This window comes from Miniopterus schreibersii (assembly GCF_964146895.1).
Source record: "Miniopterus schreibersii genome assembly, chromosome: 22".
Taxonomy (NCBI): domain Eukaryota; kingdom Metazoa; phylum Chordata; class Mammalia; order Chiroptera; family Miniopteridae; genus Miniopterus; species Miniopterus schreibersii.
This window is the reverse complement of record NC_138124.1, coordinates 14,842,893-14,867,951: the sequence shown is the minus strand read 5'-3', so window position 1 is coordinate 14,867,951 and position 25,059 is coordinate 14,842,893. Positions and strand designations below refer to the sequence as shown.

At 55.9% G+C, this 25,059-nt stretch overlaps 5 protein-coding genes across 9 annotated transcripts in view; 1 reads left to right on the top strand and 4 right to left on the bottom strand.

Moving 5' to 3' along the window:
- Nucleotides 1-1,152: 1,152 nt before the first annotated feature.
- On the bottom strand, nt 1,153-6,743 carry NGRN (neugrin, neurite outgrowth associated). The gene is made up of 7 exons (XM_081124632.1): nt 6,583-6,743; nt 6,112-6,288; nt 5,308-5,626; nt 4,861-4,967; nt 3,843-4,215; nt 3,371-3,481; nt 1,153-2,181 (listed from the first exon to the last, which is right to left on the bottom strand). Exons 5-7 carry the CDS (start codon nt 4,004-4,006, stop codon nt 1,599-1,601), a joined length of 858 nt encoding a protein of 285 aa, XP_080980758.1. The 5' UTR covers nt 4,007-4,215; nt 4,861-4,967; nt 5,308-5,626; nt 6,112-6,288; nt 6,583-6,743; the 3' UTR covers nt 1,153-1,598.
- TTLL13 (tubulin tyrosine ligase like 13) lies at nt 4,444-13,622 on the bottom strand. Its single transcript, XM_081124633.1, has 14 exons — nt 13,354-13,622; nt 12,964-13,004; nt 12,140-12,258; nt 10,701-10,831; nt 10,377-10,533; nt 9,835-9,978; nt 9,455-9,540; nt 8,907-9,138; nt 8,267-8,451; nt 7,034-7,219; nt 6,583-6,763; nt 6,112-6,288; nt 5,308-5,626; nt 4,444-4,967 (listed from the first exon to the last, which is right to left on the bottom strand). Exons 1-14 carry the CDS (start codon nt 13,611-13,613, stop codon nt 4,711-4,713), a joined length of 2,475 nt encoding a protein of 824 aa, XP_080980759.1. The 5' UTR covers nt 13,614-13,622; the 3' UTR covers nt 4,444-4,710.
- A 2,227-nt stretch (nt 13,623-15,849) lies between these two features.
- GDPGP1 (GDP-D-glucose phosphorylase 1) lies at nt 15,850-19,094 on the bottom strand. 3 transcript variants are annotated; one of them, XM_081124631.1, is made up of 4 exons: nt 18,968-19,094; nt 18,707-18,879; nt 18,403-18,506; nt 15,850-17,193 (listed from the first exon to the last, which is right to left on the bottom strand). In XM_081124631.1, exon 4 carries the CDS (start codon nt 17,182-17,184, stop codon nt 16,027-16,029), a length of 1,158 nt encoding a protein of 385 aa, XP_080980757.1. In that variant the 5' UTR covers nt 17,185-17,193; nt 18,403-18,506; nt 18,707-18,879; nt 18,968-19,094; the 3' UTR covers nt 15,850-16,026. The 3 variants fall into 3 exon arrangements, with proteins under 3 accessions (XP_080980757.1, XP_080980756.1, XP_080980755.1); XM_081124630.1 differs by lacking the exon at nt 18,403-18,506; XM_081124629.1 differs by lacking the exon at nt 18,403-18,506 and having other exon boundaries at nt 18,707-19,076.
- A 215-nt stretch (nt 19,095-19,309) lies between these two features.
- CIB1 (calcium and integrin binding 1) lies at nt 19,310-22,544 on the top strand. Its single transcript, XM_081124628.1, has 7 exons — nt 19,310-19,485; nt 19,570-19,604; nt 20,550-20,658; nt 21,235-21,385; nt 21,516-21,634; nt 21,708-21,796; nt 22,028-22,544. Exons 1-7 carry the CDS (start codon nt 19,435-19,437, stop codon nt 22,047-22,049), a joined length of 576 nt encoding a protein of 191 aa, XP_080980754.1. The 5' UTR covers nt 19,310-19,434; the 3' UTR covers nt 22,050-22,544.
- Nucleotides 22,545-22,724: 180 nt separating this feature from the next.
- The window catches only part of SEMA4B (semaphorin 4B), a 29,182-nt gene continuing 26,847 nt past the window's right edge, over nt 22,725-25,059 (bottom strand). For all 3 annotated transcript variants that reach the window (XM_081124532.1, XM_081124531.1, XM_081124533.1), the window contains exons 14-15: nt 24,624-24,709; nt 22,725-24,366 (exon numbers count right to left, since the gene is read on the bottom strand). In XM_081124532.1, the coding sequence (XP_080980658.1) occupies nt 23,636-24,366; nt 24,624-24,709 (817 nt within the window). In that variant the 3' untranslated portion in view covers nt 22,725-23,635. The remainder of the gene's footprint in view (nt 24,367-24,623; nt 24,710-25,059) is intronic.

The window sequence follows — 25,059 nt, the reverse complement described above, 5'->3', positions numbered from 1 at the left end:
GGAGGGGAGTGGTCTTGGGGTGAAGTCCTGCCGGCTGTGACCTTTAGATATCGGCGTTTTGGCTCATTAATGCCCTTCGTGGGAAAATGGATAGACTGTGGCATAGTCATAAAAATAAATGAGTGAAAGAAGCCCGAGAGTGGCATCTGTCTGATGCCATTTTAAGATGATGGAACTGGACAAACCAACCTATGTGTAAAGTTTTTCAGAAAAGGGATTGACTTTGGGATGGTCTCATCGGCTAGAAAAGTAGGGAATTTTCAGGGGTCATGGAAATATCTATTTAAGGGGGGGGGGAAGCTTGTTAGAGTCCTAAGGGATAGATCCACTGACAATAACCTGAACTCACTAATTGTAACATCACACCCTCATCTGGTGAGATGCACAGAAGTACAGAGCACCACCCACTGCCAGAAACTTGGCCTGATCAAGCCTCAAGAGGAGGTTCCAGTTCATAGAAAACAGAAGGTAATGAGAACATGTTATAAGACATCATGGTGATGAAATGAAAATGCAGGAAATCACATGGGATAAAGAACCCGTCAAATGGTGAAGGAAATAAAAGTGGAACAGGAAACCACTTTAGGGTAAGAGACTTTCCAAACTTATTAACACAATGCAGTGTTAGTGTGGATCAGGGTATTTGCTGAAATAAAGGAGTTACTAAAACCTAAGTTATAGCAATGGCTTACATATCTGGGCTAAAAAGGAGTCTTTATGTCTTTGGGATACATAAGTACTTATAGATGAAATGTCTGGAATTTAAGCCAAGGGGAAATGTGGGGCAAGTATAGGATCATGAAAAGATTGGCCATTTACTAAATGTTAATGCTGTGTGACAGGTACATAGGAGTTCATCGCATTACATTATTTTCTCTTTCATACATTTGAAAAATTCTGTAAGATTAAGCAATCTTGAAGCCCAGTATGATCTTTTGTGCTCATACTGGGCTTCAAGAGCTCATCTAGAATTTAAGTCTCTTCTGTCCTCCAGTTTCACAGCCTGTTGAGCTTGGCCCTAAGGTCTCTGCTGGGGATCCCTGTGGCCCCATCTCCCTCCCAATATTAAAGACAATGGACCCTTTGCCTCTTCCCTTCCCTTCCTCCAGGTTCACAGGTAAACCCTCCCACCCCACAGAGCACCAATCAACACACTGCTACATTTCACTTTATTTTGCACATAATGAATACTACCAATTGACTAAGCAGTTCCAGAACTGTTAGTGTTCATTAATCAAGAAGTAAATAAAGTCAGAAGGCAAACTTCAATCCCCCAAACACATATTGCAAGTATAACAGAAACTCCTAACACATGCAACACAGGCTGGTTTTGACACACAGGGAGGCTAAGGAAGAAGGTAAGTACTGAATATTCACATGGGTCAGGCCAGGAGCCATGCTCCAGGAAGCTAGACTATACCAAGCCAGTAATTCACGCTGCCCCCATACACTTCTGCCCTATGAAGCCCACTGTCCCTTTCCTCCATTTTCGGACTCCTCGCTTCCTCTTATTCCAATCAATACACAGAAATCCAGGCAGCTCAAATACACTTGCCCAGCTGTATTTGACATGCCACCTCCACAAGCCAGGCTCCAGTTCAGATTCTGTACAGGAAGTTTCCATTGTCATCAAAGAACTCTCGCCCCCTCTGCACTACTTTGCTGCTGAAGTTCTGGTCACCCAGTTCTCCTGCCTTCAACTTTTCCAGTTTCTTCGCACTTGGCAGTCCATCACTGTTGGTGCCCCTAGTGCCCTCACAGTCACAGGTGGAGGACTTCTGCAGCTCTCGCTGATGACCTCGGGCTGCAGCAACAGGCACAAAGCTCTCCTTTTCCAGGCCCTGGATTCCTTTATTCCTTTCCTTCTGTCTCCTTGGTGTGTTTGTACTGTGAGTATTCGGTTCTATCACCTTCAAAGCTGTGCTGTGACCTTGGCCTTGGGATGAGGCTTCACCTCCTGACACAGAGAGCAGCTTCCCAGTATCCACGGAGCCTGGAAGCTGGCGGAGCGAGTGAGCAAGCCCAGCTTTCCTAAGGACATTTTGGTCCTGCTTCAGTTTCCGCTCCAATGTGGGCACAAACTTGCTTTTTAAAACCCTTCTGATCACATCGGTGCTAACATCAAAGCCTTCAGCCAATCTGGGAACTGACCAGGACTCTGGAAATTCTTCATGTAAATACCTACAGGGAAACGAAGCAGTTTTTCAAGTTGTCAAAAAGTCTATCTGAAGAGCTAACTGGTAAATTAGTAGTAAATATGTAAGAGTAGGTCCAAATGTAGGATGTGTTCCATTCCTGTGTGCCAACAGCAACACCCAACCACTCAGAGCACTTTATTTCACATCAACTCACCTCCCCCCACTGAACACCAGCCCGTTAGAACCTGGGGAATGCATGAAGACTGTCCTTCCCTTTAAAGAAGATACAATCAGTGGCAGAGACAGATGTATTAACACAACACTGTGGTAAGTGTCACAGCAGAGGTGCTGTGAGCACCCACCAGGGAGATCAGAGTCATTCTGATCAAAATTAAAAATGGCACATAACCGATGGAGGGTTATTTAGCAGATCAATCTGCCCTTGGACCCAGCAACTGTACCTCTGGGAACATATGAAACAACTATGGCCAGTAGATACGTGTGTACAGTTATTCACTGGAGCACTGCTTTCAATAGCAAGCAAGTGCAAACAAGCCAAGTAGCTGTCATAAAAGACTGGTTAACTAAAAGACTTACTAAGATTTCTATACAAAAGAATGAAAAACTTCTGCCTCTGAAGTGGGAAGATATTAAGTGGGGAAAAAGCATAGACAGCATGTATAGTATACCATTGTTTGTGACTAAGGTGAGAATAAAAATCTGTATTCATAATTGCTGTATTTGCACAAGAAAACCTGGAAAAAGGCCCCCAAAATGATTAAAAACAGCACCCGCAGGAGCTCGGCTGGAATTACTATTTCTCAATGTGTATACACTACTCTGATCCAATTCTGAGCCATATGTAATCTGTTCAAAACAAACAAACAAACAATAAAAACCTTATATTTAAACAAGGACCTCTCTACGATATTCTAAGACACGGATCCCACTCCTGAAAAAAAACGTGCACAACCGCGGAAGCTCCCGTCCCTGGACCTTTAGGTTAAGAACGTCCCGATTTACTATTTTAGGGTTTAAACGTTGCGACTTTCTGCAACTGACCTTTTTTTTTTTTTTTTTAAAGCTTCAGCAAAACGCGTCACAATGTTAAAAACCATTCAACCAAGATGGCGGGATTATGAAGGATCGTTATATTACTTTAAAGACACCTTATTACCAAAAAAAAAACGTATGAAGAGCGACCCGGTCCCCGGCGCGCGCGGCGGCCTTACCGGATCTGGGCCATGGCCTCCCGCGTCAGAGTCCTGGGCGGCGCCCCTGGCGGCTCCATCTGCCTCCGAATCTTCTGGAACCGGATGGCTTTTTTCTGTCGTTTCAGGGCGCTGAGGGAGAGAACCAACGGCACAAGCCATGCGTGGGGACGACACGGGTGGGTGCAGAGCCTCGGGCTAAGTGGCGGGGCGCCCGGCCCTCTTCTCTTTGTTCACCGCCCCGGGAACCTGACACCTACGACGACGGCCCCTGCGCGAGGCCGAGCTCTACGCGGGGGATGCAAGACGCCTCCGGTGCAGGGACCCGCCGTCCCAAAGGCCCCGAACACCTGCCCCCGCGCCTCGGAGAAGGGTGAGAAACGAGGGCCGCCGCGGGGACGGCGGCGGGACGCCCGGCGCCGAGGGGGCGCGGCCTGCAGCGCCGGGGGCGGAAGGCCCTGCTCAGGCCGAGGGCCCGGGGAGGAGCCGGTACCTCTCCACCTCCTGCAGCTCCCGCTCCTCCGGCTCCCAGTCGGAATCGGGGTCGGGCTCGCGGCCGGTGGATCCCGGGCCTGCCACCCCGCGGGTCGCGAACACGCAGCGAGCGACGGCAGCGCGGGCGCGCCCGCCCAGCAAGAGGCTCAGAGCGCCCGCCATGTTGACCCAACTGCCTTCTGCTCGAAACGCGGCAACACCGGAAGCCGCGGGGCGGGGCCGGAAGTGACGGGGCGGTTCCACGTCTTCCCCGCTTCCGGCGGAGGGCGGGCTGTCTGGGCTCGAAGAGTTCCGGGGGCCCTCCCTTCCCTCTGTGACTGTGGGGAGAGCGTCCCAGAGACGCGAGAGTCCGAATGAGGTGGGGGACGCGCCTACAAAACGGCATAAACTTTAATAAAATGACGGGTTCCGTTGCCAAGAGCCAGCCCTCCGCCCCAGCGGCAGCCCAGGCCCGCCCGTCTCCCCCCGGCGGCGGGAAGGACGTCGCCCCTGCGACCCTCCGACGGCGCCCGCCCCGCGCCGGGCTGAGCTCCAGCCCCGCGGCCGCACCCCGGGTTCAGGCCCATCCTCTCGCGACAAATCCAGGCTCAGGGTTCAAGGGCGGAGGTGAGTGCACGGCCGGCCCTGGCCCCTCTTCCTCCACTTTGTAGTCTTTTCTGTTCCGGAAATAATCTTGGGGTATTGGGGAGTTTCCTGGTGTCTTATGTTTGTGCCCTGTGCAAACGGGGGTCCTGGCCGCGGCTTTCAGACTCAGGCTTGGTGGCAGTCTTTCACGGAGCAGGGGTGGTTGAAGGCCCTGTGCCCCTTGGGAAGCCTGAGGGGGTTGTTTCTCCAGCAGAGCTTGAGCGCCGGGCTTCTTCCTGCGTTTACCTGTGGTGGCCGGTGTCCAGGAGCGCGCTGGAACTCTGCGTCAGGGGGGCGGAGGCAGGGCAGAGGGGGAGGTCTTGGGCCTTGGCTGCTCTGTGTTCAGAATTTACCATGGAGGGCAAGGTGCATTCAGTCCATGGGTTACTTACCACTCTTTCCCGTTGCAGAAAATAGCCCTGCTTTGGGGTTAAAGAGGTTGGCACTGATCCTGCCATGGCTCTGTTTATGGCTTCTAGCCTCCTGCTGGCTTGGCCTTCTGCAGTGGAAACATGGGGCCCCCTGAGTTGCTACTCACAACTCTTTCCCAGCTGCTGCCCAATTACCAGCACAGAAGCAGGGCATCCTATGCTCCCCTCCAGCATCTTTACCACACTGCACTGTAACTGGTGCGTTTGCTGAGTGCTGGGACTGTACTTCTGCCAATTCTATCACTAGGCTCTAGTACACAGGAGGAGGTAAATAAATGGGCCCACTGCCTCCCCCGTTCCCACACTGCTAGAAGTGCCATATTATATTTTGGGAGCATCCCAGCTGGAATATTTGCTAGTGGGAATTTACACAAGTCAGAGTGACCAAAGCTAGTTTCGAATACTTACGGCTATTGGGCCTGACCCTGGGGATGGGGAAACAGCGCCTTCCAGGTTTCTTCATTGACAATGAACAGGGGCCAGAGGCGGACGGATTTCTTATCCAGTTGAAGTTCCTGGGCTGTAGGTAGCACCGGGAATGATGCAGGAGTGCAGGGTTCATGCTTGGCAGTGGCCCTACGATCCTGGGGATCAACTCGTGGGGTCCAACTGGATGCAGGAAATGAGGAGGGCCCTGCTCTCTGTAGGCTCCTCTCAAGAGGACCAGTGGGAACAGACTCATAGACAGCAGTGGCTGACTGCACAGCCCGTCCTGGTGAGATCTAGGCTAGAGGAGAAAGGCAGCCTCTTACACCACATTTCTGGTGAGGCGAGCTCTCCAACCAGTTACTCCTTTGGGGCTCAACAAAAGCAGGCCCCAGCAGGTTTGCTAGTAGCCCAGGGAACAGTGAATGCAGCAGCTGTTTTGTTGGCCCAAGATTTTACTTATCTCCTGTTACAGCCACAGCACTGGCAGTGTGAGGAGAGATTACACAGAAGCCACTGAGGATGGTGGGTCAGTCACGGGTTTGGGGTTATTGCCAGATAGGAATGTAGAGAACCTGTCTTGTGTGAAAAGGTTGAGAGCTGCACCTGGCTGGGTATCGTTACTAAAAAGAAACCAACAGACCCTTTCCTAAGGCCCAGATACACTGCTTTCCCAGGCTCCACCGCCAGATACCATCACATTAGCCTCCTGGGCCATCGCCACCACCATCTGCCAGCACAGCCCTTGTCCCCTGTTCTGCAGAGATGCTGTGTAGGGACCCTCACCCGATACTCAAGCCTTTTCTGGCCCTGGTGGCTGGACTGCACCATGCTGGTGATCTGCTCCACAATACCCAGGCTCCGGATGATATTTTCCCTCCGAAGCAGGGCCTTCAGCCGCGCCAGCTCCTCTTCTTCCACAATTTCTTGAGGCTGCATGGTGTCCAGGTATTCTGGTAGCAGCTACAAGGTACATGAGAGGTGCATGTAAGATCTCTAGTGACCCGTCCCAAACCATCCACGAGTCAACTGCGGGACTCCTGCCCACTCTGCCACTACATCCCTTTCCAGACCCTAGCGCCAGGTTCCCTTTGCTGTGCATCCTCTCACATCCTGTTCCAGAGAGTCGGATCCCAAGTACTCATTAGGAACTCATCTCTCTCTCAGGCAAGGAGGGGAGGACAGTAGAGATTCCCTTTTCTATTAGTTCCAACCCGTTTTCTTGCAGAGAGGCAAGAGCCACAATGCCCCTGACACCTCTTTCTCCCGGGTCCAGCTCCTGTATGCCAGGTGGGTGGAAAGGGCCTGGATCCGGGCCCTGGACCGGCTCTTCTCCCCCGCTGACTCCCCCTGGTTCTGCTCCTTGTTTTCCTTTTTCCTCTTGGTGTCTAAGATCTGCCGCTGCTCCTGCTTGAGGCGGATCTCTTCCCGCTGCTGCCTGGCAAGACACAGCAGCTTGAGACACTGGAGAGATTGTGTTGGGCAGAGGGGGGAGGAAGAGGGCAGGGAATGTGGGGGAGGGAAAAAAGTAGGAAAATTACCATCTGTATGGGGGACTGATGGGAGAAGAAAGAGGGGCAAGATGGGAAACCTACTACACTGAGTCATTAATTCATAGAATTTATAACGCCATCTCCACCCTGCTGGGGAGCAGTTCAGCTTCAGGGTTTGCCCCTTCCTGAGTAGAGGAGCACACAGGGCAAAGTACCTGGCGCACTCCTCTCTGGCCTTGGAAGCCGCGGTCTCTTGGAAGAGGGAGCTGCTGTGCTTAAAGAAGGGGGCGTACTTCTCCATGTCGGGCCCGGGGTAGATCCTCCGGTACCCCCCGAGGTGGGAATTCTCATAGCACTCCTGGTCCAGCAGAGCTGCCTGAGACAGCTCAGTTTGTTCTCGCCTGTGAAAAACAAGCTCAGGGTGAGCCCAGGGAGGTCCGTGAGAGGGCCTAGTCGGGAAAGGAAGGCTGGCCGAGGCTCTGAGAACCTGCTCTTTGTTCCTTCCTTCCTTTGTTTTAGATGAAGTTGGGATCATACAACAGCATTTTTAAATGGCTGCCGAGTATTCTAGTGCATGATGGTACCTCTGGTTATTAAGTCCAGTCATTTTCGACCTTTTATCCCCATTGGAAGACACAATTCATAGTCACGTGCACAGTCCAGTCTCACATGAACATCCAGGGCGCGTAGTTACCCTTCACCTCCACTCACACAAACATTTGAGGGCCTACTGTGTGCCAGGCCCCAGGATATTATGGCAAATCAAATACACTCTGGCCCTGCATCTTGCAATGCAAGTGGGAAAGAGTGATATTATTATAAGAATAACCCTAAATCTACTCCAATTCATTTTTTATTGTCTTTTTTTAAGAGAGAGAGAGAAACATTGATTTGTTGCTCCACTTATTGATGCATCATTGGTTGGTTCTTATTTGTGCCCTGACCGGGGATTGAACACACAACCTTGATATTATCGGGAAGGCGCTCAACCAACTGAGCTACCTGGCCAGGGCCAATTCATTTTTACGTTTCATTAACAAACTGTAATTTAGAATCAGCAACAAATTACCATGTTTGTAACCCATTTTAAAATTAAATCAATAGTGGGTGAACAATACTGGTTTAAACTGTCCCCTAAAAACAAATAAACTGTTCCCTGATATTGAAAGACTAAACTGTTGTGTATTTCATTACTATAAACTTTCTTGGGAATTGTTTTCAACAGGAACTTTGTCTGTTTGTGAAAACATCCGCATGGCCCAAAAGAACACTGATTGGCCCTGAAGGGGGGGGAAGGGGATGGGACAACTGGGTAGCTGGAGGAGTAGGGCAGGAGGCAGACTAGTCACTGTATCTTGTGCACTTTGAACACGGCATGTGATGTATTGTCAGGAGACTGATAGCAAAGAGGACAAGTCACACAGCTGAACGCGCTGGCCCCAGCATACCTGGCCTCCCGCAGCTCTTGGCGGCACTGGGAGAGACGCTCTCTGACACGACGCTTCTCTTCCTCTAGCACCTTCCTCCTGTCAGAGCCCCGGAGGTTGGCAAGGATCATGGCATCACAGAGCAGTGCGTCCTTCACTTCCCGATCCAGGCGTGAGTCAGTGGTGAAGCTTGGAGAGTGGTTTACCTGCCAGGAGGAGTTGTTATCCACCCCCTTCCCAGACCGTCTGCACAGGTGGTGGTCCCTGGCGGGCCCTGCTAGCGCGTCTAGGAGAGATGTCCCCCTCTGGTGGCCTCAGCCAGGGCCACAGGACCCTGCCACAGAGATCCCTCTAGCACAGGCCGGTGAGAGCCACTCAGACCGCCTGCCCATGTAGATAGGACGCCCTTAAAGGAAAGGATGACACGAGAAACATTTGGGATCCAAAACCTGGATTCCCCTGGTGGAGGCCAGAGACCGCCGAGATCTGACTCAGGGGGCCCAAAGGGTAGGGATCTCATGCCTTCTGCAGTTCCTGCCCACCCCTGTGCCGCCGCGTCCCCTTTCTCTGGTCCACCACCTGAGTGTACTCCAGTCCTCGGTGTCCTGTTCAAGGAGGCCTTTGGACCTTGGTTTTGCAAAGCCTAGGAGATAATCCTCACCTCCAGCAGCCAGGGCTTCAGCTTGTGGTCCAGCAAGATGTCAAAACCAAGGATCTCAAAACAGGCACAAGTACCTCCACTCAAATGTTGGGGAAAACAAGTTCGGTAGTTGTGGCGAAGGACAGCGTGGGCCGAGATGATGGTTTTGATGATGATGTCTTCGATGTCCCCCCACATCTCTCGGGGGTCGTAGCTGTGTTCCCGCAGCCAGGCATTGAGCGTCGACAGCTTCCTGTGAGGCCCAGTGCTCAGAGGAAGACGGGTTTCTCTGCCAGTGGGGCTGGGCTGCAGGCAGGAGGCTCCCTAACTCTTGCCTAACTCCATGCCTAGGTCCCTTGTGCTTTAAGGGGTGGCTACCAGCTTGGAGCAGGGTTTGCTATCAGGGTGGGGTTCGGGCCACACTAGGTGGTCAGGCACAGGATGAGGGTCTGTAAAGGCAGAGTTTTCCTGAGCAGCCAGCCTCCCAAGAGCCAGTCTCAGTTTCTTTCATGGGCTGCTGAGACTGGGGCAGAGGAGCAGAGGAAGAAATCAGAGTAGGGAGTGAGTACCTCTTACTGCCCACGGCGTCATCCCGGACAAAATTGTTGTTGTGTTTGTTGATGGCGTAGTTGGTCAGGTGCATGCAGACATCATCCTGGGGAGAGGGCGGTCAGCCTGTGGTCTCAGAGCCATGCGGCTCTCCGCGCCAGCCCCTCACTGCCTTTGGAGTACCCACCCCTCCCAGGACTGCTCATCTCCTGTCTCTCCTCTAGGGAGGACGGCTCCTGGGGAGGAACATGTGCTCAGGGGCTCACCAACTTCACTCCTTGTTGTGGGTGAAAAGCTAGCAGCACCACAAGCCTCTCTACCTGGTGTCTCCAAAAACCCCTTGGCGATTAGGGAAAGGAAAGTGTGCCACCCTGCCCCCAGGGTGCCCCAGGTCCCTTACTAGGTTGCTGTGGTTGGGCTCCACATAGGGCATGGTGGCAAAGCGGGCCAGGCCTTCCTCGTACATGAAGATCCGGAGTGGGTCGCAGGAGGTGAGCAGGACGTAGATTCGCATGTCGAACTTGAAGCCGTCGATGAGGAAGGGCTGAGAGTGCGCAGACCCCCGGGGAGAGAGAATCACGCTGTGAAGTGCTCACTCTGTGTCACACATGGCCATGAGCGCTTCGAATACGTAACGACTCGTGTAACTTTCACAGTAGTCATACGACATGGTTACTGTTACCATTCCCATTAACAAATGAGGAAACTGAGGCACAGAAAGGGTAAGATAGGTGCCCAAACCCAGTATATCTAAGAAGTGGAAAAACTTGGATGCAAACCCAGGCAGGCAAGCTCTGTACCAGGGCTCCATAGGGCCTCCAAGATGGGGGGGGGGGCGGGGCGGAAGGGGAGGAGCCTGGAACTGGCTGCCTCCCTGGCTTTGGGAGAGAAGGGTACCCCAATGCTGGCAGAGGGACCTGGTGGTCCCGAGGCACCCTTCACCTTGGAGATGTACTGCTGGCAGATCATATGCTCTCCCGTCTTGATGTCCCGAGGATTTCGGGTGATGAAGATGCCCCGGCCCTGGCAGCCACTGTCCGGCTTGCAGATAAACGTTCGGGTTCTCCGCTGACGACCACAGGCCAAGAAGTCCCCGTAGCTGTGTGCAGACGGGAGCCGTCAGAAGGTCCCTGTCCCAGGGCCCCAAGGCGGCCCTCCTGCCCTCCTGGAGCCCTCAGGCTCAGACCACTCCACTTCTGTCCCCCAAGGCGTTCAAGGTCACGATCAGGGTCAGGAGGCCCTTTCCAGCCCAGTGCCCTTGCTCACTCGGCCGGGAGGCACCAGGTGCGCGGGAAGATGTTGTACTCCAGCGGGTAGATTTTCTGCATGCGCTTCAGATTTCGAGCCAGCAAGTCTTTGCGGCAGATTTCTGTCATGCCAGGGAAGTGGTTGATTTTCTGAAATGGAGCCAGTTGGTTACACTACCCCCCCAGAGGAAGCGGTGGTTCCCGGGGCCAGAAAGCGGTTGGAGGACGACTGGGAAGGTCAAGGTAGAAGTGAGTGCAGGTAAACACTACCTAGTCCCCAGGAGGAAACCTGCGGCACCTGAGAAAACCCTCCTTGGCCTCTCCCCCAAGAAACACAGAACACTGAGGTTAGGAAATGAGGGGTAGTGAGAAGGAGCTAGATAAGATTTTGGTCCTTCTAGCTCCCTTATAGCATCCCTCAGGCCACCAGGGACAAGTCCTGTAAGAGTAACCGGTGTGGCAGCACAGAGCATCTCCCCAGAGAGAATAGGACACTGGGCACCGGCCCACAGAACGCACCAGAACACACCACCACAGCAGCCTCGAGGGCTCGGGGTCCCCTTCACAAAAGAGATCTGCCACTCGGGGTGGTTTTTGAGGATTGAATGAGGTAGGAACCTAAAGGCAGTGTCTGACTCTGGCCCTTCTCGTGGGACAGGTTACAGACCCTTTTAAATCATTTTACTGCTAACCACCACAAAGACCCCATGAGAGGACCACAAAATTACCATGCAGAAGTTATATGCTTCTCGAGAAGCCTGGTCTTTCTTTCTTATCTTTCTTTTTTTTTTTTAATCCTCACTTGAGGATATTTTTTCCATTGCTTTTCAGAGAGTGTGGAATCGGGGGGGTTGAGGGAGAGAGAGAGAAAAGAGAAACATGGATGTGAGACAGACACATCGATTGGTTGCCTCCCGGATGAGACCAGGGCCAGGGATCAAGCCTGCAACCGAGGTACGTGCCCTTGGGTGGAATCGAGCCCAGGACCTTTCTGTCCACAGGCCAATGCTCTAACCACTGAGCCACACTGGCCAGGGCCTGGTCCGACTTTTCCTGACTTTCTTGCGGCCAAGAAGGGCCCCATCCTGACTCCTACTGGAGGCGGGATGCTAGACTAAGCTGCTTGGAAGGCTGGATCACTCAGCTGGCTGTGTGTCTGAATGAGTCTTCCCCTGTGGTGGGCTCACCTGCCCTGGAGGAGGCCAGCTGGGCACACATGCCCCCAGGCAAACAGCAGATACTGAGATAGGATGTGCCCAGCAGGCACTTCCTCAGATACTAGGAGTTCCAGAGACTTAAGAGGATAGTATTTCCATTGGAGCAGAAGCCCCCGGCCATGGCCTTCCCTGCTCTGCACAGGGGTCCAGCCACAGAGGGACAGCCTCAGGCGCTGGGCAGAAGCAGGGGAGTAGCAGCTCTGGGGCCACAGCCCTTTTAGGAACTTGGGTCAGGAGGTACCTGAAACCTCTTCATGTCCAAGACCCGTTCGAGGGAGACAGAGCAGTCCGTCCAGTACACACTCCACTCCTCGTCTTCCCCCACCTCCTTGAAGCCACACATTTGGGCTGCCCGCCGCACTGTGGAGAGAGGGAGGTCGGGGGTGCTGGCCTGGGCACTGGCAACAAGCCTTGGGACAGTGTCTGGGTGAGGTGAGGAGGAGCACTAACTGGCGAGCAGATCGGAGGGGGAAGCAGCTCTTACCTCAGGTCTGCACTGTAGTTGCCACGTGACAACCCCAAGTTCATGAAGCTGTCAGGGCCCCTCCAAAATCTGTGACAGAGAAAACTAGAGCCTGGCTTTCTGCTCCTGTGATTCCTCTCAATTAGGACGGTTTCTGGCCTTGGTAGGGGTCACACTGGCACCTCACATTTTGGGTGGCCCCTTGCACAGATGACAGTAGGGGTAAGAGGGAAGACATGGCTGACCTAGCTGGTGATTTTCTTAAAAATTGCTGAAGCCGCAAGAGCTTCCTTGAGAAAAAAACACGTTTTTAACCTGGTCGTGTCTCATTTCTAATAAAAACTGAAAAGGGGGAGGCAATGGTGACTTTCAGCCATTTTTTTCTTGTTAGCTAACTGAGATTCCCACCGTACCACTGAGACTAACTGGAACTGTGATGTCTCAGCTGCCAGGGGCTGAGCCAGGGGGCTCAATACAGGCCACAGGCCAGCCTGACAAGATCCAGGGGCTGGGAGCCTGATTGGGGGACCATCCCCAGAAGACAAGTGACAGCAGACGGTGCCCTGATGTGCAGTGGTGCGAGTGACGAGCCGGGCGCTTACCGCTCTCGTATCTGCAGTTGGTCAGGTTGATGGCCAGGGTTCTGGAATGCAGGAAGAGCAGAAATCAGGCACGACGGGAGAGGAGGGCAGACCCTGGGCCGCCAGGCACCCAGATGAAGAGACACCCAACACATTCGCAGTGCAATTCGTTTCTTCCCGAAGCCACTTGAGGGCCAGGATGACATGAGACGTGCTGAAGTTCTACACTAAGCCAGCCCAAACGGTGCTGAGGTGTGTGTTTCCTCTGTACCAAAAGGTTAGCGGCGCTCCAGTATTCCCCGGCGTCCTTCCCGGGCTAACGGGAGGACCATGGGTCCCAGCCCGACTACAAAGAGACGTTAGGGGGTGAGTCTGGGGCCGGGCAGGCGAGGGGGTCCAGGGAAGGGTTACCTGCATTTCCGCCTTCTCTTTCGTCTCCCAACCTCCGAGTCAGCTACGCCCGCTGGGGCTGTGTCTTTTTTCGGTATTTGCGTGGCCACGATGGACAAGTCGGCTCCACTGTCCAGTGCCTTGCGGTCGGCCTCGGAGCGTGTCTGCCTAGAAGGCTTAGCGGCGCCGGTGACTTCCCCCTTGTCACACTCCTCCTCGGACTCCTCTTCTGCAGCATAGTCTTCCTCGGATTCACTGGTCTTAGAGGCCCCTGGCTCCATCCTTAGGCTCTGGAGGCACAGGGGCGGGAGCGAGATGTGCCCGGAGCCCCTCCAGGCCGGGCAGGCGGCGGGGTCCACCCCAGGAGCGCCCGGGGTTGGAAGGGACTGCTGCTGCTTCTCCAGAACAGGACGAGCCCACTGCGGAGGGGCCGCTTCCGAGCCCGATAGGGGGCCCTGAGCCCCCCGGACATGCTGGACTCGGAGACAAGCCCGGACACCCAGCATCGCCCCACCGCACCCTGGCTGCAGCAGAGGCCGCACAGAGCCAAGGCCGCCACCACGGCTGCTTTTGTTTTCCAGTGGGAAGGGGGATGGCTGGAGGCGGCGGGACCCGGGGTGGGGCGCTGGGGGGGCTGTGCTTTTGAAACAGAGCAAAGGAGCCAAGGCCCCCCAGGCCGGCCGCTACCCGTCCCGGGACTCAGTTTCCCCAAAGGGAAGAACTGGGGCCGGGCAGCCTTGGCTGTGATGGCGCAGGGGGCCCCCAGGACTCTGCCCCGGGAGGAGAGGACACTGACTGCTGGGTCCGCTCCTAGTGGCCTGGGACAGGACTCGGCCGGTCGCTCATGTCCGCCCTTCCTTCCCGCTGTCGCTGGGCCTCCGGGACCGCCTCCTTGTTCCTTCCGCGGGACTTGCTGTCCCCGCTGATCGCAAGGGGGAGCCGGCTCCCCACGGGGTTTGCTCTTAGCGGAGCGATCCCGGCGGCGGCCCGGGGGTGGCGCCTTCCGCAAGCCGGCTGCCACCGCCCACTGTCGCCATGGACACGAGAGCGGCCCCCATTGGAGCAGCGTTCTGGGGGCGGGGCCTCCCGGGAGCCACACCCGCCCGGCCGCGTTCGGGAGGCTCTCGCGCGCTTTGGGGGAGGCCCGCTTCCGGTGGCAGCTGCCGGGGTGCATCGTGGGACTTGTAGTCCTTCCGCTTCGATGCCCGTTCGCTCAAACCCACGGCCGCTCTTGAACCAGCGGGCAAAGCACGGAATTTGGGCAACTCTGTTCGGTCGACACACCTGCTTGCCTGTGTTACCTTTTTTTTCAAATAACCGCGCCTGGGCAGTCTGCGCCCGGGAGGGGCAGCCGCCATTCGCACCCGTGCCCTCCTGGTGGCCGAGACAGCTCCACTGCCTAAGGAGGAACAACCGCCTCCTCAGGCTGCTCCTTCGCTCTCTTTCACATCCATCTAGAGGACACTTCAAAAACGTCCCTCCTTTAGCCCTGGCCGGGTGGCTCAGTTGGTGAGTGTCCTCCTAGCACAAGGCTGCAGTCCCATCCCGGGTCAGGGCACATACAAGAGTCAGCCAGCTGCGCATGGCTCTCTCTCCCCCCTTTCCCCTCTAAAATCAATAAATTCAAACCGTTTAAAATTTTCCTCCTTTAAAAAGACACTTTCTGATTCACAGACTTCTCGATCTTTCTTCAGCATGTGATACCCTTGATGATTACCCTTTTCCTTGAAACACTTTGGTGTCCTTTGCCTTCCAGGACACTCCCTTTTCTTTCTTTCGACAAATATTTAGTGTTCCTGGCGATGTTCCAGGACCTGAACCATCATTTCTTGCCTTAATTGCCATCACTCAGCAGCCTGGACTCCCTGACTCCATCCATCCATCCATCCATCCAATACAGCTACAGTAGTCTTCCTAAAATGCAAATGTTACTCCTCCGTGGAAGACTCCTCAGGATTTCCCATTCGGTGAAATCCAATACCTCTTAGTACGTAAGTCCTTCATCAAAAAGCAAGCAGAGGTGGACGGGCCTCTGCTAGATCAGCCCTTCATACTACTCTCAAAGCCCAGGGCTCTGAGAACAAAGGGTCCCCTATGTGTTCCATCCTCAAGATTAGAAAGCGCTTCCATATAAATTCCTTTCTTGAGAACTCACAAAGTATATAAATGGCTGAGAAAACCATAAAGAAAACCTACTGATTTTCCCCTTTTTTTATGGAAAAACTTACTTGAGCCAGAGAAGGCTTTCCCCTGACCATCAGTCCTAGGGATTAAGTGGGGAGATCCTCAAGTGGGGTATTTGGGCTCATCACCTTGGACACAAAACCCACTTTGCTATAATGGTCACCTGCACACCCTTCAGGGGGTGAACAGGCAAAATAAAGTGGAGCCTGTATATGCAGAGGGTGCAGAAAGAGGCACTAAGCTGAAAGGACAGCATGCCCCCTTCTCAACGACAGGCTGGACATCCCTGGGGCTCGCCCAAAAGAAAGGTAAGTAAGAAGCAGTAGATACATCCATGAGAGCTCATGCATTCGATTTATTCCAACGTATCTCCTCTTGAAAGAGACCATTTTTATCAGTTCTGGATCCCTCCTTTTAGGCCGACACAAGTGAGAAGGCAGTTGTGAAAACGCCCAAATCACTGTTGAAAGGGACATAGATCAGTTAGAAAAATAAATACTTCCGGAAGGATTACTGCTCCTCCTGGGCTATCAAGGCCACCAGTGCTGCCCGGACCTCTTCTGCCTGGGCTGGGGGCAGCAAACAGTCTTGAATGAGGGCCAGAGCGGCTGCCTCGGTCAGGCTGCTGAAGTCCTGGGATGTTTTGACAGGGAGGTGCCCAGCCAACTCACAAAGGGCAACATTGAACGCCTCGCCTTCCTTTATCCCAAAGCTGGACTTCCGGGGCCAGAGGATTACCCGGACCCCTGTGAGGGCTGAGGAAGGTGAACTCTTTCCAGGTGAGGCTCCCCGGGTCACAAACAAGTTATGTGCAATCTCACGGTCAGTCAGATAGTCAGTGGCTCGACAGACCCTGCTTACCAAGGCTTCCAAGTCTGACCCTGGCCCACTGGTGTAAAAGAGAAAGCCAGGAGCTGGGACAGCCTGGAGCAAGTGCAAATGGCCCCCAGGGTCCAGAGGCTCACTTGGTGCCCCCTCCAGAGGCAGTCTGTGGGCCAGGTAATAGCCATGCAGGTGGAGGTGGTTCACGGAGGCCAAGCCACCCAGGCTGTTGAAGCCGACACGAAAACCTGGGTGTGAGCTCAGCAGTACAGCCTCGAGCCCAGCTCGCAGTGCACCTGGCAGCAGGCGCTGGGGGAGTCCCCGGGCGGGCTCGGGCACCAGCAGCACATGGCCCCACTCTAGGGGGCTGACGTTGACCATCACGAGGATATCCTCTTGCTCAAGAACACCTGGGAGATCAGGCTCCCGGCGCAAACGGAAAAGGACTTCTCCCGGCCGGATTTTGTTGAAGTTAAACTGTTCAGGGTCAAAGGGCTGCCTCACACTCTTGATGTTCTGGGGGGGCCGCCTCTGCACCCCTCGCTCCACATTCAGCTGAGCCACAAAACCTATGGAACCAGGGAGGGTTTGGGTCTGCAGCTCCCCCAGGCAGTATCGGAACAGCCCCAGCTCCATCCGCTGCCTCCAGGCAGAGCAGAGTGCAGAGTCAAAAGGAGAAAGCAGCAGCGTGTCTGGGAGGCTGGGTGCATCCCTCGACCACTGAATCCCATCCCACACGAGTTCCTTCTGTCCGTAGACAAAGTCAGGAATGCCTTGCTCTTCCCAGTCCTCCTCATTTGGAGGCAGCAAATAGGAAGTTTCATTTGAACCATTTGAAACAGCCATGGGGCTGACCTGAAAAATCATAAGAGGGGAGAAAAACACATGAGGCTACCCCATATGCTAACCAGCCTCACCAGGGACTGCTGGGTGACAGAATGCCCATTTAATAATGTACATGAGAAATATGCCAAGTAGCACAAAATGTCTTACTGGCTGGTCAGTATAATCCCTCCTCTGCACAAAAAAATCTACCAGGAAGCAAAATTATAACCAGAAGGTCACTCAATAAACTCTTAGGTTCACAGCAAAGTGAGGTGGCTGGAAGATCTAGCTCACAGTTGACCACCATGGCTCCAGGCATATTCCCACATCTTCACCGTGAAGAGATGAAGTCTCACCACGAAGTCCAGGGATTTGCCTTGGCTGGGAAGCGCTCCCTCTCCTCAGCTGAGACCCAGTGACGGCTTCTTGCTCTTTGCCTAACCATTTACTAACTAGAGACCAACAACCCCTTCAAAATGACCTGTACACTCCAGTCGCTTTGACTGGTTTTGGTGTTCGTTCCAAAAACTGGAAGTTACTCTGCAGCCTTCATGTCCTGGGATGTAGTATTTCCACCACGATGGCAACGGTGGGGCTCATACCCTAATTACTGACATAGTGAGTCTTACCAGAGTCGCTCTCAGATGATCATCTTGTTACTGAGGTCTGGGCAAACTACACTCACTCAGTAAACATTTACTCAACAAATGCCACATCTCAGTTCCTGGATTTCACAATTCTCAGTAGCTCATGAGGCTTACAGTGAAGTGGGGGAAACAGACATCACCCGAGTAAATATAAACTGCAAACAAGATACATGCTCTGGAGAAGCGCTGGGTACTCTGCCAGAGTACGACAGATTCCTAATCTATTCTAGGGACTCAGAAAAGGCTTCCGTGAGGATACTACGTAAGAGGAACTGCCCCACGGGCGCGGCTCAGAGGTTGAGCGTGGACCTAAGAACCAGGAGATCACGGTTGGATTCCCCGTCAGGGCACATGTCCGGGTTGCAGGCTCCATCCCCAGCACGGGGTGTGCAGGAGGCAGCTCATCCATGACTCTTTCATCATTGATGTTTCTCTCTCTCCCTCTCCCTGAAGTCAATAAAAAAATTAAAAAAAATAGGAACTGACAGCACACGGTGGCTGAAACAGCACAGAACCCCCCCCCCCCCCAGATGACAGAGAGAAGCTGAAGTCCGGTTGCAGAGGGGCCAGAGTTCGGGCTTTTAACACTGACCTGCTCAGATTTTAGGCTTTACAAAGATCAGCAGGGAGAATGCACTGCAAGAGTCAAGAATTCATGCCTATAGTTTCATCTGTCAGGGGCGCCCCTCGGCAAGGCTGAAAACGAAAGTAATCTCATCGCCGCCACCTCCCAGTCTGTCTGGGCAGCTTGGCATCCTCGCCGTTTGGGCTCGTTCATTCATTCATTTACTCATTCATTCATTCGTTCACTCATTCACTCATTCATTCATTCATTCATTCATTCATTCATTCATTCAGGAGCAGCCTCGGTCGTGCATTTGGAAACGGGCACCCACCTTGCAGGGCCGTTGCACGAGTCGCAGTCACGATGCACACGGCGTCTGGCACCCGGGGAGTGTGGGGGGCTCTCCAGCCGGCAGCCTCAGCAGGCGGCGGGTTTACGGTGATTCCCGGAAAGGCGGCGAGGGGCCTGCCACCCGCGAGGCGGGGGCCGGGTGGTCACGTCTGCCTGGAAAAGCCGTCCTCGGGCTCAGGGACAGCCACTCAGCCAGTTCCCCCGTCACCCTGGCTCCAGAGCCTTCCCCGCTGCTCCTTACCTGACCTCGCCCAAGGCCGCCGCCGCCGCCGCCGCCGCCACCTGACCGCGGGTGAGACGGAAGCTCCGCGCGTCCTACCCCAAGCGCCCACTGCCGCCATGGCGAGGTCGTGGTGCCCTGCACGCATGCGCAGCCTGCACGCACATACGCAAGCACGTAGGCGGCGTGCCCCGCCCACCCACCCCTAGAGGCGGGGCCATGTCGTCTGGGCCCCGCCCAGGAGCGACTGGCCCCGCCCCTTGCCCCGCCCCCAGCTCTCCAGGGACCGCCCCGAGCGGGGAGGCGGCGGCTGACCCCGCCTGGGAACCGCCGGGCGCTTTCAGGACGGGGCGGGCGCGGGGTGGGGGGGGCGGTGGCCCCAGGAGCGGTTGCCGCGGGGACGGGGCGGGGACGCGGCCCGAGGGCGGAAGTAAGAAAGTTGCCGGCGTCCCGAGCCGAGTTGGCGGCACTGCGCGCGCGGCGCGGCGATGGGGGGCTCGGGCAGCCGCCTGTCCAAGGAGCTGCTGGCCGAGTACCAGGTGCGCGGGGCGCGGGCGCGGGGCGCGGGGCGGGGCTGCGCGCGGGCGGGGGCCCGCTGACCCTCGGCCCTGTCCCCCCTCCAGGACCTGACGTTCCTGACCAAGCAGGAGATCCTGCTGTAAGTGCCTCGCGCCCCGGACGCGCTGGAGACGGCCTCGGGGGGCTCGCGTCCCCCCCGCGGGGAAACGGAGGCCTCCCGGGGCGGGCGGCGGGGTCCCGCCCGCGGGCGGCGGCGGAGCCGGAACTGGAGCCCCGCGCGCGCCCCTGGCCCGCGGGCGCCCCCTGCTGTCCGCCCGCCGGGGGCGCAGCGGGGCCGCCTCGGGCCAGAGCCGCGCGCCCCTTGCCCGTGCGCCCCGCCGGCCTCTGCGTAACGGACCCCCAGCCCCAGCCCGGGGGCGCTCGGCTGACCGCCGCCTGGCAAAGCCACAGAAGCCTTGGGGGGCCAGGCCCCCGATTCCAGGAACCGTTAGCGCTTCTGGAGCGCCTCCCCTGCGCTCCAGAAGTCACCCCACATTGCCTGATTTTAATCCTCCCGGGGGAGGTACTGGAGCAAGGAAACAGGTCCAGAGAGGTCCGGTACCTTTGCCTGAGACTACACCCCAAGCAAGGATTTGAAGTGGGGGCCGGACCCCCTTTCCTAGCCGTCTGTCTAGCAGCTTTATGTGGCCAGGGTTCCCCTTGGCGAAAGTAACCCCTGGGGGGGGAGGACATAGTTCTAAGGTCACTGCCTTGAGGAGCAGGAGATCCCCGAGTTTTGCTTATTTCTCCCAGTTCCTCTGAGCCAACTTGTGGCTCCTTCCCCAACCTCTCCATCCCCCCAGGGAGCTCTAGACCCTGTGCCCGGCGCACAGCAGGCCCTCGGTAAATACCCATGGCAAGAAGGGACTCCCAGCCTGCACTGTCTGGCGACCTGTCTCCCTTTGGCTTATCAAGCCTGATGACTCAGAAGTTCTCCATACAGGGCTTGGTTCCTCACCTGGGGGGTCATGGGCAGCAAGGCGGGCACCGCGGGGATGTGATGCCCAGGGGAAGGTGGGCCGACAGGTTCCCCTCCTCCTGCCAGAGCCCACAGGCGCTTCTGTGAGCTGCTTCCCCAGCAGCACCGGGGTGTGGAGGAGTCGCTGCAGGCGCGGGTGCCCTTGGAGCAGATCTTCAGCCTCCCGGAGCTCAAGGTGCCAGCCCCCTGTCGTGCAGTCCTTGGTCCCGCTCTGCTCTTTTCTCTGCTTTAGCTCTTAATTTCCTGGGGGCCAGAGGGCTTTACCTAAATCACCTGGTGGAATTACCTAAAACGGTGCTTTTCAAATTGAGATTGATTCTAGGAACCTGTTCTTGGAGCTTCTAAAGAAGTTTGGCTCTTTAAGGGGAGCCTAAAGTCTTGAGAAACCCTGTTCCAGAGGCCGATTGCCTCTCTCCATAGGGCTGCTGTGAAAATCTCCACACAAAGGGCCTGGCCTAGTGCCTATAACACAATTAGGGTTTGATCAAATGTTCTCTGTGCTTAGGATGCCCTTCCCTTCCTCCTGGGCCCCCAGGCCTAGCTGTGGTTTGACATCTGACCCCCAGTAGCTGTCCCTGCCCCCTCCCCAGCTGGGTCACCGGTCCTCCCGCCCTTGGCAAAGCACTGGCATCCTTCCCCACGGGCCTGTGCTCAGGGTGCGGGCTCTGTGACCTGTTCCCTCCAGTTCCCTGTAGGGTTTGCGTGCGCCCGGGGCTGTGTCCTGTGGCGATCGCAGAGGCTCTCTTCCTAGGCGAACCCCTTCAAGGAGCGGATCTGCAGGGTCTTCTCGACCTCCCCAACCAGAGACAGCCTGAGCTTCGAGGACTTCCTGGACCTGCTCAGTGTGTTCAGCGACACGGCAACGCCAGACATCAAGTCCCACTATGCCTTCCGCATCTTCGGTGAGGGCCGGAGGAGCCTCGTGGGACCCAGGGGCTTCTGCAGGGTTTTCCGGGTGGTGCCCCTTGGGAGGTGGGGGTCATCCCAGAGGCCTCGGAGCTCATGCCCAGCCACATCCTTTCGGCTCTTTAGATTTCGATGATGATGGGACCTTGAACAGAGAAGACCTAAGCCAACTCGTGAACTGCCTCACTGGAGAGGGGGAGGACACGCGGCTCAGCGCCTCAGAGATGAAGCAGCTCATTGACAACGTGAGCGCCGGGCCCAGTGGGGTGGCCCGGGGAGCGGAGGGAGGCCTTTGGCCTGACGCGCTCCCTTTCCCAGATCCTGGAAGAGTCCGACATTGACAGGGACGGGACCATCAATCTCTCCGAGTTCCAGCACGTCATTTCCCGTTCGCCGGACTTTGCCAGGTATGATGGCTGTCCCATCTGTGGCATCGGGGCCTGGAACGTTACCATGATGGGGACGGTGCCCAGGGAGAGCCGCCTGCGTCCCCTGAATATCTCAGGGTAGCTGTTCTCTCAAAGACGACTGACAGACGGGAGACACGGCCCATTACAAAGGGTCTCAGGGTGGGTAAGTTCGGGTTCGGTTAATCTCCTCTCTCAGCAGAAAATCCATCCCACTCTTCTCTTGTTCAGCTCCTTCAAGATCGTCCTGTGACACGAGCCGCGGCCTGGCTCCCAGCTCCCCGTAGAGTAACCCCGCCGCCGCTGGGCTGTGGCCAAGGTTACACCCCTGTTGCCAGGGCCAGCCCAGCTGGCCCAGTCGAGCTGGCGCTGTGAAGTCTTGTCCCAGGCAGGGAAGGGCCCTCCGTGTCGGGGCCTCACCCCTTCTCACTGCCACTGTCATCGCTCTGTTTGCTTCTACTAATCCACAATAAAGGTTTAGAAGTGTTGCTCCTGTGTGTGATGCTAGAAACACTGGTCATGAGGAAGGACTGGACTCCTGGGAGACTTGGGTCGTACCGGGCCTGACTAACCGCTAAAGAAGGGGCCCCCAGAAATACAAAGGGTACATGGGGGAGCGAACCCTGCTGTATGCTGACTGGTGGTGGTGGTTACATGAATTTCTACATGTGTTAACATAGAACTGTTTATAAATGATAATAACTTACTGTATGAGCATTTTTAAAATAAAAATTTTTAAGAGTTAAACAAAAAACTCTGTTTCCCTGCACCCCGACCCCTGGACGGAGTGAGGGGTTGAGATGTCGTCAGCCAGGCTAGCCTGGTTCTGGCCCACTAGCCCCTAGAAATGAGGGGTTTGGGACCCCCCCCAGAACTCAGAAGACTAGACCAGCCTCAAAGAGCAACAGTCCTTTTAAGAGGAAGGGATCACGATTCCATTTCAGTTCTTTCGATTTTATTTAAAAAAAGGACACTATAAAGTGCATTTTAAAAAATATATAAAACACATATAAATTCAAGCCCTTGCGCTGGGCAGTGTCAGTCCCTTGGATCAGAGGCAGGTCAGGTGTGGGGGTGCAGGGGGACTGGGTGGATGAAAGAACAGGGACACGGGTTTCCAGCCTGGGCGGAGGGAAGGAAGCAACAGCACCCTCTTCCTAGAATCCGAGGGAAAGGCCAATGTCGGCATAAACTCTCCTGAGCGCACACTGCCTGCCTGCTGTCCAGTGGCCATAGCCTGATACAGGCCGGAAAGGTCCAGAGGTGGCTCGAGCCCAGGGCCCCGTGAGGGCTATAGCCAGCTAGCTCTCCGGTCCCTGAGGCGTCGGGGCGATGGCTGTAACAACTCCGCCAGCTGGCCAGGCAGGTCCCACAGAGCCTGAGCTGGCCCCCGGCACTAGCATAAGGCAGAGGTTGGACGGGACCAGCTAGTCAGAGATTCCCAGCTCTGTCTCCAACCACCACGGTGAGTGGTGGGTTTCCAGAGCCCCCCGCCAGACCACGAGGCTGGGGGCTGGGAACCAGAGCTGCCCAGTAAGGTGGCACTGCGTTGTCTCTCTCCTCACTTCACATTCTCAGCGGTGATTTTTAAACAAAAGGCTCAGTTTCCATCAGGAGCGCTGTTCCGCCCACGTAGGCAGACACCCATCTTCAGCCGGTTCCTCCGGTGCCACGGCTGCGGGGTCGGAGCTGCCTCACTACTTGAAGAGCACCCGGCCTGCTGGCCCCACCGCTCCCGAGGGCTGGGCACCGCCTGCCACAAACAGCAGAGTCCAGCCGGCCCCCTCTGAGCATTCACGGCCGCCCGAAGCCAGGGTGGCCTCCTCCAGAAGTCACCTGTCACACCACCGAGTCCCTGATCTCAGAGCCCAGGCGGACCCGGGGCCGGGGGCACACGGGGGACACCTCCACGAAACTGTCGTGGATGCTGAGTGGCCTCTTCTCGGACTCGGTGAAGACCTGGGGCCCCGGGGAGTTATCCGACAGGGCCTGGTAGCCTCGGTGGTCGAGTGCCGTGCTCGGGGGACCTACGCCGTTGAGAGGCCGGGTCTCGGGGGGCAGCACCACGGGGTGGGTCTTGGGGTGCACGCTGGCACACTCCCCCTGCTTCAGGAAGATTTTCAGTCCCTTCTGGTGTCCGTAGAGGAAAAATAAAATCAGGAGCACGCTGACCACCACGAACAGCACGCTCATCACCAGGAACTCGGTCCAGTAGGACTTGTCCGCGCCCCAGCTGGCCTTGCCGTGGGCTGGCGCGCTCACCCGCGACGTGTTGATGATGACGGGCGCTTTCCCCCTCCGGTCTACCACCGTGCCCTCCACCTTTGGGCAGTAGCTGGCCACCAGCTGCTGGAAGTCCTCCTCTAGTGACCAGCACTGCAACACCCCCAGCTCCTGCTGGCTGCCCACCAGCAGCAGGTCCCCACTGGGCAGCACCCTGAAGGAAGCCGAGCCATTGACAGGGACCCCGTTGCTCTGCCAGATCCGGGTCGCCAGGTTGGAGAGCAGGGGGCAGGCCAAGGTGTTCACCGTATTGGGCTGCAGCAGGACTTGCTCGCATGGCTTCTCGCCTGCGGGCAGGAGAGGCACAGACGCAGGGTGAAGGGGGCCTGGCGTCCACAGCAGCCCCAGCTCACCCACCTCCCTCTGGGGGGGGGGTGCCCATCACTCCACGATGGCAACTCGGAGGACTTCGGGGATTGTGACTCTCACATCCCGGAACCTTGCTCACAGGCTTGGAGGGCCGAAGACGGGAAGACAGGCATTTACTCCCACCAGTGCCTGAATTCAGGAGCCTTCTGAGCAACTTGGGCCCTGCCTCGCTTACCTGCTGGCACAGCAACCCGGGATTTGGCCGCGGACGTGTTGCAGAGGTCCTTGGTGTTAGCCCCCTCGATGTTCTGGACCCATGGCCTGAGGACCAAAGAGAGTCTGGGATAGGCCGGAATCCCCCGTGGGCCCGCACCCCTACCCGAGGGGCAGCCCTGCAGGTGAGGGCCCAGGACTCAGGGGCCACCAGGCCCGGAGCAGGGTGAAAGCTGGGCCAGCATCTCCTCTGTCGACACAGTGTTTATCTCAAATAAAAGTTACTATAATACTCCCCTGCATTACGGAAGCAGCAGGAGCCTTTAGAGAAAGTCGGGAAGGACACTGGCTCTGCATGTATACAGTTGACTCCCTCTGCTTTCTGGGTGGTTGTTTTTTTTTAATTTTCACCCCAAAATATGTTTGGTTATTTTTTTCAAGTTCTCACCGTGATTCTC

Excerpts from the sequence above, each read along its gene's own strand:
- CIB1 (XM_081124628.1), top strand. The coding sequence starts at position 19,435 with ATGGGGGGCTCGGGCAGCCGCCTGTCCAAGGAGCTGCTGGCCGAGTAC. Across the intron at positions 19,486-19,569 it reads AGCTGCTGGCCGAGTACCAG|GACCTGACGTTCCTGACCAA; the intron begins GTGCGCGGGGCG and ends TCCCCCCTCCAG. Across the intron at positions 20,659-21,234 it reads TCAGCCTCCCGGAGCTCAAG|GCGAACCCCTTCAAGGAGCG; the intron begins GTGCCAGCCCCC and ends CTCTCTTCCTAG.
- GDPGP1 (XM_081124631.1), bottom strand. The coding sequence starts at position 17,184 with ATGGCTGTTTCAAATGGTTCAAATGAAACTTCCTATTTGCTGCCTCCA.
- TTLL13 (XM_081124633.1), bottom strand. The coding sequence starts at position 13,613 with ATGGAGCCAGGGGCCTCTAAGACCAGTGAATCCGAGGAAGACTATGCT. Across the intron at positions 8,452-8,906 it reads TGAAGCCCTGGCTGCTGGAG|GTAAACCACTCTCCAAGCTT; the intron begins GTGAGGATTATC and ends TCCTCCTGGCAG. Across the intron at positions 7,220-8,266 it reads CAAGAGCTGCGGGAGGCCAG|GCGAGAACAAACTGAGCTGT; the intron begins GTATGCTGGGGC and ends TGTTTTTCACAG.
- NGRN (XM_081124632.1), bottom strand. The coding sequence starts at position 4,006 with ATGGCGGGCGCTCTGAGCCTCTTGCTGGGCGGGCGCGCCCGCGCTGCC. Across the intron at positions 3,482-3,842 it reads GAGCTGCAGGAGGTGGAGAG|CGCCCTGAAACGACAGAAAA; the intron begins GTACCGGCTCCT and ends TCTCTCCCTCAG. Across the intron at positions 2,182-3,370 it reads GAGGCCATGGCCCAGATCCG|GTATTTACATGAAGAATTTC; the intron begins GTAAGGCCGCCG and ends GTTTCCCTGTAG.